Source organism: Hemiscyllium ocellatum, chromosome 20, assembly GCF_020745735.1.
Source record: "Hemiscyllium ocellatum isolate sHemOce1 chromosome 20, sHemOce1.pat.X.cur, whole genome shotgun sequence".
NCBI classification, from domain to species: Eukaryota; Metazoa; Chordata; class Chondrichthyes; order Orectolobiformes; family Hemiscylliidae; genus Hemiscyllium; species Hemiscyllium ocellatum.
This window is the reverse complement of record NC_083420.1, coordinates 53,498,702-53,512,363: the sequence shown is the minus strand read 5'-3', so window position 1 is coordinate 53,512,363 and position 13,662 is coordinate 53,498,702. Positions and strand designations below refer to the sequence as shown.

At 43.3% G+C, this 13,662-nt stretch overlaps 1 protein-coding gene across 1 annotated transcript in view; it reads right to left on the bottom strand.

Annotated features, from left to right (window-relative positions):
- syngr3a (synaptogyrin 3a) overlaps positions 1 to 13,662 on the bottom strand; it is an 89,131-nt gene that overhangs the window by 8,354 nt on the left and 67,115 nt on the right. The window contains exon 3 of the mRNA XM_060840874.1: positions 5,336 to 5,481. Coding sequence (XP_060696857.1) covers positions 5,336 to 5,481 — 146 coding nt within the window. The remainder of the gene's footprint in view (positions 1 to 5,335; positions 5,482 to 13,662) is intronic.

Below are 13,662 nucleotides of genomic sequence, written 5' to 3'. Positions count from 1 at the left end.
CACTGCATCAGGTTGAACATGGATGAGGAATGCTCCTGCTGATTACCATCCACTGTCCCTGCCCTTGGCCAGTTAGGACTGAGATGAGGAGGAATGGCTTCACTTATCAACCAGTGCCTGAACTTTGAGACGGTCTTGCTGCATCTGAACATGCTTCAATATCTGAGGAGTCATGAATGGTGCTGAACAGACAAAAACATCTGTAAACATACCCAGTTCTGACTGTATATGCAGCAAGACTAGACAAGATTCAGGCCTGGGTTGATAAATGGTAAATAAATGTTTTTATCACACAAGTACCAATAGGTGACCATCTTCAACGAGTGACAGTTTGAACACCTTCTCTTGATATTTAACACCAAATCTCCCACAATCAACATCCTACAGTTTATTATTGACTAGAAAATGAACTGGATCAGCCATATATATAAGTAATGACAAGAGCTGTTCAGAGGCTGAAAACTCTCTGGTAAGTAACTCACCTCCTGACTCCTCAAAAACTGTCCACTACATGTGAGGCACACTTCAGGAGTGTGACGAGATAGTAGGAGAAAGTGAGGCCTGCAGGTGCTGGAGATCAGAGTTGAGAGTGTGATGCTGGAAAAGCACAGCAGGTCAGGCAGCATCTGAGGAGCAGGAGAATCGATGCTTCGGGCATAAGCCCTTCATCAGGAATCCTAATCAGGCCCGGAACGTCGATTCTCCTGATCCTAGGACGCTGCCTGACCTGCTATGTTTTTCCAGCACCACACTCTCAACTGTGATGAGATACTGTCCACTTTCCGAGTGAGTACTCAGATAACCAATTTCTTGATTGGCAATCTATTGGTGACATTATGCATTCACCCACTCCACTGCTGGTAACACTGTGGCTGCAGAGTGTAATATAAACAAGATGTGCTGGAGCTGACTGTCAGAGCACATTTGATGGAATCTCCCAAGCCCGTGACCTCTATCACTTGGAAACACAAGGGCAGCAACTGCATTAAAAGAGCACCAACCTCTTGCAGCGGTTCTGACTGGGAAATATGCGACCATTCATTCACTGTTGCTGGGTCAAAATCTGGAACTCCAGCCCAACACTGTACAGACTGCAAGAGTTCAAGAGAATTGGCCAGCATCACTCTGTCAATGTAACTAGTGATGGGCAATGCTGGCTTAGCCAGTGACAAACATACCCTGTGGACAACAGTTTCTGATAAAAAGCTGCCAAAACCTAAACTAAGCCATTCTAGTTTCATGCTTAAACTATTTAAAAGAAACTGATGAAGATTTGAAACCAATTGGGGAAATGACATGTAGAAATTACTAGATTAAAAACATACAATTTTGTGTCCCTGACAAAGACACCCTGTCCAATCGACCCCGAATTCCCCTGGCCAAACTGGTTTCAAAATTGGGGGCACAGTGGTTAGCACAGCTGCCTCACAGCGCAAGAGGCCCAGGTTCAATTCCCGCCTCAGGCAACTGTCTGTGTGGAGTTTGCACATTCTCTCTGTGTCTGCGTGGGTTTCCTCCGAGTGCTCCAGTTTCCTCCCACAGTCCAAAGATGTGCAGGTTAAGTGAATTAATTGGTCATGTTAAATTGCCCGTAGTGTTAGGTGAAGGTGTAAATGTAGGGGGAATGGGTCTGGGTGGATTGCTTTTCAGAGGGTTAGCGTGAACTCGTTGGGCCGAAGGGCCTGTTTTCACACTGTAAGTAATCTAATCTAATCTAATCATATCAGGCAGACAGGTTGAGCTTTGGCAAAGTGCTAAAAATAAAAATGATGATTCAAATATTTCCGATTCTAGCATAAGGTAATACGCTCATCCCAAATGGATAAGTTATAGCACTTGAATCTTTATTACATACGATTTAATTACAACCATCCATTGTGAATGACATTCATAGAATCCCTGCAGTGTGGAAACAGGCCATTTGGTCCAAAAGGTCCACACTGACCCTCCAAAGAGTATCCCACCCAGGCCCATTCCCCTACTCCATTGCTTTTGCATTTTCCCCTGACTAATGCAACTAACTCACACATCCTTGTGACACCATGGGCAACTTCCCACAGTGGGAAAAGCCTGCACATTTTTGGATTGTGGGAGGAAACCTGTGCAGACATGGGGAGAATGTACAAACTCCACACAGACAGTCACCTGAGACTGGAATCAAACCCAGGTCCCCAGCACTGTGAGGCAGCAGTGCTAACCACTGAGCCACCGTGCTGCCAATTCTTCCAATATTGTGGGAGTTATTAACACAGAACTATGAAACTAAAGACAAGCGCCTTGTTTTCTTTTTCTTCTCACAGGTAAATTCCAAAATCATTTAGAGGAAGTCTGATGTGGCTAAGTTGGTGTTTCAGCTCACAAGAAATGAGGTCATCCCAATTGTAGAATGTGTTAAAAAACAAGCTTTTGAGATAATTAAAATTAAGCGCCTGGGTTATGCAGGATATCAGGCACTGAGCAGCTCATTACCTGGTCTCATTAGAGCACTGAATGAAGCAAGATGTTATTAATATTTTAATAACATCTTATTAATATTCTTGTTATTAATATTCTTATGTGTTAATGCCATTAAAATGCTCTGCTGTAAGGGACAGAGAGTCAGCAGTTTTGTAAAGATGGGTCTACACTTGTGTAGATGGTAGTACAAGCCTTTCAACATCTTCCACAAATCCTACATTTTTAAATTTGTCGAAGGCAAAGAGAGTCAGGTAACCCTGAAAATGAAACGTAATGCAATAATAGGCATCAATTCCAAATAACACAAATATATAGATATTACGCTCATGCATTTGTTGTGACTCTATTTTGATCTTAAGTTCCATCATTTTTTTAACTTCTCAAAATGCACATAAATTGCAGATTCTGGAAAATGACTCTGCGTTGAAGAAAAATGACATAGAATAAGCCAGCTGTTTAAGGGCTGAATCTTATTTGATTTTTTTTTATTGTACAACAAGACCACAACCCCCCATCCAGGAGAAAGATATAAATAGAAAGCAGGAGACAACAGCTTCGCTTCACTTGGAGATCACCACTGATGATGTTACCGAGCCAGGTAATGAAATGTCTGGATATCAAACCTACACCCTAAACCGTCAACTGTGGGATGAGAAGTAGGCCATTCGGTCCATTCATTTTGCACCATCACTCAATAAGATCATGGCTGATCTGGTAATCTTCAATTTCACTTGCCTGCTTTTTCCCTACAATCCTTGATTCCTTCCCGATTAAAGATCCATTCAACTCGGCCTTGGATATACTAATGAACCAGTCTTGACAGCCGTCTGGAGGAAAGAATGCCCAGATTCATTACCCTCTGGGAGAAGAAGTTCCTCCTCATCCCTGTCCTAACTTGGTGACCCCCCTCGCTCTGAGATTCTATCCTCTGGTCCTAGATTCTCACACAAGGAGAAACAACCTCTCTGCATCTAGCCCTTCTCGAAGAATCACAAAATGTTTTAATGAGGTTGGCTCTCATTCTTCAAAACCAATTCAGGCACAAATACTCAATCATTCAAAAGAAAAGGCCTCCATAACCCAGGATCAATCAACTGAACCTTCTGTGGATTGTCTACAAATGGCAATAAATCTTTCCTGAGATAAGGGGACCAAAACGGTTCATTGTTTCCCAGCTGAGGCCTGACTAGTGACTTGTTCAGCTTTAGCAAGACTTCCCTATTTTTAGACTCCACTCCCTTTGAAATAAAGGCCAACATTCCACTTGCTTACCCTACTAGCTGTATGCTAATTTTTAATGAATCATGCATGAGGACCCCAAAATCCCTCAGTGCTGTAGCTTTGTGTAGTCTTTCTTCATTTAAATAATATCAACTCCTCTATTCTTCCTGCCAAAATGCAAAATCTTATATTTTCCCACGTTATACTAATGATAGTTTTAGGATAAGGGGTAACAGACTTAAAATTGAGATGAAGAGAAATTCTTTTTCTCAAAGGGTAATTCACTATCCCAGAATGCATTGGGAGCTAGGCCATGGAGTGAATGCCGGAGACAGGCAGATATTTAATTAGCAATGTGTCAAAGGTGGTACAGTGGAGTTGAGGCAGAGATGGGATTGGCCATGATCATATTGAATGTCAGAGCAGGCTGAAGGGGTTGGATTGCCAACTCCCACTCCCAGTTCTTATTGATAGTGCTGTTAAGGCGGCATATGGTGTGTTAGGTTTCATTTGTAGAGGGATTGAGTTCTGGAGCTGCAATATCATGCTGCAACTATACAAAACGCTAGTGCGGCCACACTTGGAATATTGTGTATGGTTCTGGTTGCCATATTTCGGGAAGGATGTGGAAGCATTGGAAAAGGTGCAGTGGAGATTTACCAGGATGTTGCCTGGTCTGGAGGGAATGTCTTATGAGGAAAAGCTGAGGGACTTGCGACTGTTCTCATTGGAAAGAAGGCTAAGGGGGGATTTGATAGAGACATACAAGATGATCAGAGGATGAGATAGGGTAGACAGTGAAAGTCTTTTTCCTAAGATGATGACGTCAGCTTGTACAAGGGAACATAACTACAAATCGAGGGGTGATAGATTTAAGACAGATGTCAGAGGCAGGTTCTTTATACAAAGAGTGGTAAGGGCGTGGAATGCCCTACCTACTAATGTAGTCAACTCAGCTACATTAGGGAAATTTAAGCAATCCTTAGATAAGTACATGGATGATTTTGGTACAGCGTAGTGGGACGAGCTGAGAATAGTTCACAGGTTGGCGCAACATCGAGGGCTGAAGGGCCTGTTCTGTGCTGTATTGATTAGATTAGATTAGATTACTTACAGTGTGGAAACAGGCCCTTCGGCCCAACAAGTCCACACCGACCCGCCGAAGCGCAACCCACCCATACCCCTACATACACCCCTTACCTAACACTACGGGCAATTTAGCATGGCTAATTCACCTGACCCGCACATCTTTGGATTGTGGGAGGAAACCGGAGCACCCGGAGGAAACCCACGCAGACACGGGGAGAACGTGCAAACTCCACACAGTCAGTCGCCTGAGTCGGGAATTGAACCCAGGTCTCAGGCGCTGTGAGGCAGCAGTGCTAACCACTGTGCCACCGTGCCGCCCACATTGTTCTATGTTCTTTACGTACTATCCGACTCTCAATCACTTTTCCTTGAGCACTTCAAAACCAATGTTTAAAAACTTTTGAGAGACGACTGCAGAACTTAAGGGGCATAAAAGCCAGAGTACCATAAGGAACGAGCATGTGGATTCCCTGACACGTCTTGACAGGATAGGCAGGAATACAGTTTTACCTCCAGATGGTGAGTGCACTCAGAATACACGGGACCGGGAATACTTGGCAGGACTTACCCAGGACAAAATGGAAAAGAAGGAGAAGGCGATGGCAGCTCGGGCAGCATCAGCACCTTGGTTAAGGGGAAGGTCTTCCAAAGAAGTGATCTGCCATTGGTTTTCCAAAAAACAGAAGCCTACAAACCACAAGAACGTCCACAGTCCTGAAATAGAATTTAAAGAAGAGAAAGGTTAATGAGGAACTGAATAATTTGCATGAGCAATTCTGGCTTTTGCTGTTGGCACAGTTTGATGGGTGTTGCCGAGGGCCGCCACAGAAGTGTTATTGACTGATGTGCAGTCACAGGGCATACATGTCAGTGTCACTGCAGCTCAGTGCTGCCATTTCCACCTCTGTGGGAGAAACTTGCGGACTCCAGTCCTGATTCAAGATAAAACATATCACGATCTATCCCTTATGTATTAATTAGGAAAGCAAGGGAAGACAGTGATGCAGTAGTGTTGTCAATCACCTGACTGGTCTGGTCTAAACATGACTACCGAACCACGGTAGTGTGGTCATCTCCAAACTGCCCTCTGAAATGGGCAAACTCAGTTTAAAGACAATCAAATGTTGCCCTTGGCAACAATGCCCTCCTCCCACGAAAGAATAAATAAAAGCTGCTGCATTCCTTTTCATACCAGATTCTCTCAGTGAGCTATTCATTAATTTGTCCAATGCTCAGTTTCTGCTTATTCCATTCATAATCTGTCAAATATTTTTCTTAATGAGCAAGTACCTTTCTCTGATATCCAAAACCACACTCCCGAACTCTCCTCAATCTGGTTCTTTTTGTCTCAGAATTAGGATCGGTAGCGGTTTTATTGGTGAGTTTTGAGAAGATTTGTAGCTCAGGTTGAGGTTCTGGATGTAAGTTTGCTCACTGAGCTGGAAGGTACGTTTCGCCATCATACTAAGTAACGTCTTCAGTGAGCCTCCAAATGAAGCACTGGTGGTGTAGCCCACTTTCTATTTATATGCTTCAGTTTCCTAGGATTGGTGATGGCATTTCCTGTGGTGACATCATTTCCTATGGCAATGTCATTTCCTGTTCTTTTTCTCAGTGGGTGGTAAATGTGATCCAAGTCAATGTGTTTGCTGCTAGAGTTCCAACTGGAATGCCATGCTTCTAGGAATTGTTGTACATGTCTCTGGCTTGTCCTAGGATGGGTGTGTTCTCCCAGTCGAAGTGGTGACCTTCCTCATCTGTATGTAAGGATACTAGTGAGACTGGGTCACGTCGTTTTGTGGTTAGTTGATGTTTATGTATCCTGGTGGCTAGTGTTCTGCCTGTTTGTCCAATGTCCTACACTGGCCTATGATTATGGTGATTGCTTTCTGGAGTCAGTGGATGGAAGGCTGGCCTGTGTGATGGGGATTTCTAACATTCCTAAAAAGTGACAAACTGCGATCATCTTAAGCATTCGTCAAAATGTGAAAAGCAAACCTTTTCCCCATTAGGGATCACCATTGCACACTTAAAATCCGGAATTACTTGCCAATATTTATAGCAGTGATATATTCATGAGGCGTTCTTGTGTCGAATCTGACTGACTAAATACAGTACAACTATGTTGTTAGAACAAGGACAAAGACAAACTGTAATTATAAGCCTTCTCACAGATACATGTTTTAGAATAAACAGTGAATTATTTTAACAACAGTTATGCTCAAAATAAAAACAACAAGCTCATGTTATACAGTGGCATGATTGGATCTTAACTGCCTACACTAGCAGAATGGTTATTGTCACAGAAGTGAAAGTTTTATATTGTATAGATTGAAACGTGGCTATGTACGGAACAAACATTTTCACCAGCTCTTAGGAAGCAAGATTCCTATTCCACATACATAGTCATACAGCACAGAAACAAACACGACAAACATAATTCCAAACCAAATGTGTCCCATCTGCCTGCTCCTGACCCATATCTCTCCAAACCACCTGATGAAGGAGCAGCGCTCCAAAAGCTAGTGCTTCCAATTAAACCTGTTGGACTATAACCTGGTGTTGTGCGATGTTGAACTTTGTACACCCCAGTCCAACACTGGCATCTCCAAATCATTTCCTATTCATGTACTTTACCAAATGTTTTTTTTAAATATTGTAATTGTGGCCAAATCCACCACTTCCCCAGGAATTTCATTCCACATGAGAATCACCATCTGTGCAAATAAATGTCTTCTTTAAATCTCTCCCCTCTCACCTTAAAAATGTCAAAGTCCTGAAATCCTCCATCCTAGGGAAAAACAACTACCACTAAGTCTAGCATTTTGCAGGGTTGACTGGGTAATTACCATGGGTCTGGAGTCACATGTAGGCCAGACCAGGTAGGACTGGCTGAAGAACTTCCCCCATCCATACACACACACACACACCATGAAACAAGATCACAGCTTAAGAGAAGCAAGGAATTCAAAACTTGGCTGAGGCAGTTATTTTAGGGCAAGATTAATATAATAATTGTAGAATAAAACCAGATGGTATGCCAATGTCCTCAATGAAAGAAATCTGCCATCCTTAGCTGATCTGGTCTACATGTGACTCCAGATCCACAATAATTGTCCAATCAATATTGCAAAATCCTCTTCATTAACATCTGGGAAATTGTGTCAAAATCAGAAGACCTGTTCAGATGAGTCGAGCAACTACCTGACAGAGCTACATTCACCAAATCCTACCTTACAATGTTCCCGACACCTCCATTACCATTCTTGGATGTATTGTTGATGCCAAGGTGCCTGTGTTGATCTGGGTGGACAAAGTCAAAAATAAAATCACACAACACCAGGTTTATTTAGAAGTACTCACTTTCAGAGCACTGCTCCTTCATCAGGTAACTATGGAGCAGGAGTTCTGGGATTTACATATTAATGAACTGAAACCTGCAACCCATTCTAAAAGATGAATGCCTTAACAGCAATCTCGGTTTGTTCGATATATCATTTCAATTGCTTGACACTGTGATCTTTTGTTTTCAATTCTGTGTCTTATGATCCTGCCCCCACTAGTTACCTGAAGGAGCAGAGCTCTGAAAGCTAGTACTTCCAAATAAATCTGTTGGATGATAACTCTGTGCTGTGAGATTTTTAACTGAATATTTCCAGTTACACTTGCAAGACAGAGGTGATGGAACTGATCAGAGGCAACAACCCTGGGAGTCCTCAATTTTGATTCCACAAGAGATGAAGTCTTATTGTAACAGGTCAGCCTTGCATATGTTTATGACCCAGCCTCACCCCTGCTCTGTAGGGAAGAGGACAGATTCACTACATTCTGAAAGAAGAAATTCCTCTTCAGCTGATAAATAGACAAAGTCTTTTCCCTGGGGTGGGAGAGTCCAGAACTAGAAGGCATAGGTTTAGGGTGAGAAGGGAAAGAGACCTAAGGGGCAACTTTTTCCACACAGAGGGTGGTACACGTTTGGAATGAGCTGCGAGAGGGAGTGGTGGAGGCTGGTACAATTCCAATATTTAAAAGGCGTCTGGATGGGTATATGAAATGGAAGGAGTTGGAGTGATATGGACCAGGTGCAGGTAGGTGGAACCAGTTTGGGTTGGGATATCTGGTCTGCATGGACGAGTTTGACTGAAGAGTCTGTTTTCGTGCTGTACATCTCAATGATTCTATGACTCTGCCTTAGATCAGCCTCCCCTTACTTTGTGATTATGCCCTCTGGTCATAGACTACCACAAGGAGAATCTATTTTTCCACATCTACACTTAAAAATCTTAAATATTTCAATAAGGTGACCTCTCACTCTTATAAACTCCAGTGCGTCCAGGTCCAAATGCCTTAACATCTCTTTTTGAGAAAATCCTTCCATATCTTGAATCGTTCTTCTCTAGACTGCCTCCAATGCCAGTATATCCCCCCCTCCAAACTGTTCAGAGTATTCTAGGTGTGTTCTGCCTTTTGTAGTTTAGGCAAGGCTTGACAGTGTTTTTAATACTCCTGTTCCTTTTAAAATAAAAGTCAATATTCCATTTGCATTGCCCGTTACCAACTGAACTTGGATATTGGCTGTTTGTGATTCATGAACAAGGATTCCCAAGTTCCCCAGTACCACAGCTTCTCCAGAAATCCTCGAATCACTCTGTTCAGGGATGTTAGCTATTGGACACCTCTAGAGCAGGTGCAACTTGAACCTAGATCTTCTGACCTGACACTAGCACTGCAGCACAAGAGCCCCATGCAGTCTTTCTCCAGCCAAACCATCTTCAGCTACTCTACCTATCAGCTTCCTTTCATCCTCAGGTCAGAAGTGGGGATATTTGCCATTGGTTGCACCAATGTTCAGCACTGTTCGAGGCTATTTCTAGAGCAGTCCTTGCTTGCATGCAGAAAGGCAAGATCCAGACTGAGGCAAGTAAATGTGCACCATACAAGTGCCAGGCAATGACCAACTCGAACAAGAGAGAATCTAACCATCTCCTCTTGATCTTCAATGGCACCACCATTGCTGTGTCTCCCCATTATCAATGTCCTGGTAACATAACTGGATCAATCGTGTAAATATAAGAATAAAAGCAAATCTACTGTGAGGAAATCATTGAGCACCATTGAGCAGGCATTGGTCAGGACTGAATATTCTCTACTGGGTGCATCAACATTCAAGAAGCTCAACAATATCCAGGAGAAAGCACCAACTTGACCAGCACTCCGTTGAAGATCTTCAGTGTTCACTCTCTCCATCACTGGTTGCAGTGCCTACCAAGATACACCAAGTAACTCACCACAGCTCCTTAGGAGGCACCTTCCAACCCCATGACTTTCAACACCTCGAAGGCCGAGGGCAGCAGATACATGGGAGCACCACCACTGGCAAGGTCCCCTCAAGACATTCACCATCCTGACTTGGAAATATATCACCGTCCCTTCACTGTCACTGAGCCAAAATCCTGGAACTCCTTTGCAAAGAGTATTGTGGGTGTACCCATACCACATGGACTGAGACGAGTTGAGAAACAGGCACCGCCATCTCAAGGACAAGTACAGGTGGACAATACATGCAGCCTTTCCAGCAAAGTTCAAAATTATGAATGAATTTTTAAATAGTGAATGAGTTATCATAACCATTTTGACTGGTTATGGGCAAACAAAACATCTTACTCCATTTGTTCCTGTTAAATTCACCACATAAAGAGAGGCTCAGCACTGTGACGGTTCTGATAATTGAAGAACAATCTAGAAGCCCAGTTGAATATTTCAAAAAAACACACATTCAAATCCTCCCCTTTAAGTCTGCACTGGTCAAAAAGAGCCCTCTATTTTAGTCAGTTTTCCAGCACTTGGCCCGTAACCATGTGTACCCTGGCATTGCAAGGGCACATTTAAATGTCATTTCTGTCTCTACCACCCTTACAGGCAGTGAGTTCCAGATTCCCATCACTCCCTGGGTGAAAATGCTTTTCCTCACATCCCCTCGATACCTTCTTCCTCTCACCCTAAATCTCATCCCCTGGTCATCAATCTCCCCATCGAGGGGAAATGTTTCTTTTTCCACCCTCTCTATGCCCCACATCTCAATCTTAGCCCCACCCCTCAGTTTCTCCGCTCTAAGGAAAACAACCCGACTCTCCAATTCCACTTCATCACAGAAACTCTCCAGCCCAGGCAACGGCCTGGTAAATCTCCTCTGCTTCCTGAAGGCCACAATACCAGGAAGGGATGCAGTAGACATTCATAAACTAGCATTTTGAGGAGATTAATATTGACTCATTACAGTAAGGTGGAAGTCTTGTGGCACAGTGGGTAATGTCCCTGCCTCTCAGGCAGAAGTTCAGGGTTCAAAGTTCACTCTCTGACTTGATGGGCAAGAAAGGGGTGTTAATAATGTAGCCAAAAAGGTCAGATATCAACTTGTGAATCCTTACTATTCACATCAATGGTAAGAGATACCAGGTCCGTCGTATCAAACCATGACAGAACATTGTCAAGAATAACTGTGGAAAAACACCCTTTCGGGGCATGGTACATAAAGAGAGAGTAATCTGTAAATGTAGCTATCCAGGGTACTGGAACAACAGGGGCTCTTAGAAACCGTGGGGGATTATGAAGAAACAATTGCAGTGATGTAATCTTCTATCAAAGTACTGTTATGGTCTCCCTGCGGTGAGGAAATATTCTTGTTTATTTGGTTTTCAGCCCTGTAGAATCCTGCTGTCTGAAGCTCCCTTTGCTGGTGAACATTTTGCCACTGGTCTCAGTATCAGTTGGAGCTTAGAGTAGAGCGCCAGTCTATGTGGGTTGAGTGGGAGACGTCACAGCCAGGAAATGTCAGGAGCAGCTGAGCACACAGTAGTGCCTAACTCTGCCGACCTCACTGTGGCTCAGACACCTTTTGGTCTCAATGTGAACATGTAACATTTCCTGTGATTACCTACAGTGAGAGACTTCCAGAGCTCACTCATCTCCCTGGAAAGGGGAGGGAAGGCTCTAATCAGATTGTAAAGACATTGCTGCTCAGAGGGATTAGTGTAGATAGCGAGTATGCAGCACTTACTAACATAAATCATAACACGACCATCAAAGTCTAAGTTCAATTTGAGCCACCATTAGCACAAATTCCCATGCCAACCCCAAGCAGCACACCCAAAAAGAGGAACTGTGCCCATCTGCCTCCTTTAAAAAGGAAAGAATAGTATAAAAAAAAATCCTTGAGCAGACTTGGACCTCAGGTAAGTCCCATTCACATAGTCTGGCTAGAGTCATAGCATCATACAGCATGGAGACAGACGCTTCAGCCCAACTGATCCAAGTTTCACAAACTAATCTAGTCCCACTTGCCTGTGTTTGGCCCATACTCCTATAACCCTTTCTTGTTCTTGAATCTATCCAAATGTCTTTTGACTGTTGTAACTGTATCTGCATCTGCCACTTCCTCTGGCAGTTCAGTCCACATATGAACTAGCCTCTGCGAGAAAAAGTTTCCCCTCATATCCCTTTTAAATCTTTCTCCTCTCATCTTAAAAATATGCCCCTTAGTTTTGAACTCCCCTATCCTAGGGAATTTATCTTTGCTACTGACCTTACCTATGCCCCTCATGATTTTATAAACCTCTACCAGGTCACCCCTCAACACCCTATCCTCCAGAGAAAAAAGTTCCAGCCCATCCAGCCTCGTATTATAACCCAAACCCACCAGACTCAGCAACATCTTGGTAAATCCGTTCTGGACCCTTTTCAATGTAATAATATCCTTCCTATAAGCAGGCAAACAGAACCTTACACAGTACTCCAGAAGAGGTCTTGCCAACGTCCTGTACAACTGCAACATGATGTCACAACAGACATCTGAGCGATGAAGACAAGTATGCTAAACACCTTCTTAACCAACCTGTCTACCAGTCACCCAACTTTCAAAGAATCATGTACCTGAATCCCTCAGTCTCTTTTCGACAACATTACCCAGTGCTCTATCATTAATTGTATAAGTCCTGCCCTTATTTGTTTTACCAAACTACAGTACCTCACATTTATCCAAATTAAACTCCATCTGCAACACCTCAGCCCATTCACCCAATTGATTAAAATCTCTTTGTAATCTTCTATAAAACTTTCTTCATGGTCAACTACACCACCAATTTTGGTGTAATCGGCAAACTTACTAACGATGCCTCCAAAATTCTCTTCCAAATAGTTTATATAAATGACAAAGAACTGTGGACCCAGCACCGATCTCTGCAGAACCCCGCTGGTCACAGGGCACCAAGCTGAAAACCAAGCCTCCACCACCACCCTCTGTCCCCTACCATGATTCCAGCCTTGTGTCCAATTGGCAAGTTCTCCTTGAATCTCATGAGATCCAACTTTATTAATTAGTCTATCATGTGGAACCTTGCCAAAGACTCAACGAAATTCTGTGTAGAGAATGCCTACTGTTCTGCCCTCATCAATCGTTTCGGTTATGTCTTCAGAAAGCTCAATCAAGTTTTTGAGACATGATTTCCCATGCACTAAGCCATGCTGACGAACCCTAATGAGTCTTAACCTGTTCAAATGCACGTAAAGCCTATCTCTCAGAATCCCCTCCAACAACTTATGAAGTGGTGGAGGCTGGTACAAGTGCAACATTTAAAGGGCATCTGGATGGGTATATGAATAGGAAGGGTTTGGAGGGATATGGGCCGGGTGCTGGCAAGCGGGACGAGATTAGGTTGGGATATCTGGTCAGCATAAATGAGTTGGACCGAAGGGTCTGTTTCCATGCTGCACATCTCTATGACTAAATACCGAGGCAAGACATTTGTTTAGTATTGCTCCCGTCTTCTGAGGTTCAATACGTTGACAACCTCACGGATCCTTAAAGAACTCTGTTCTTTCCCTGATTGCTCTTTTGCT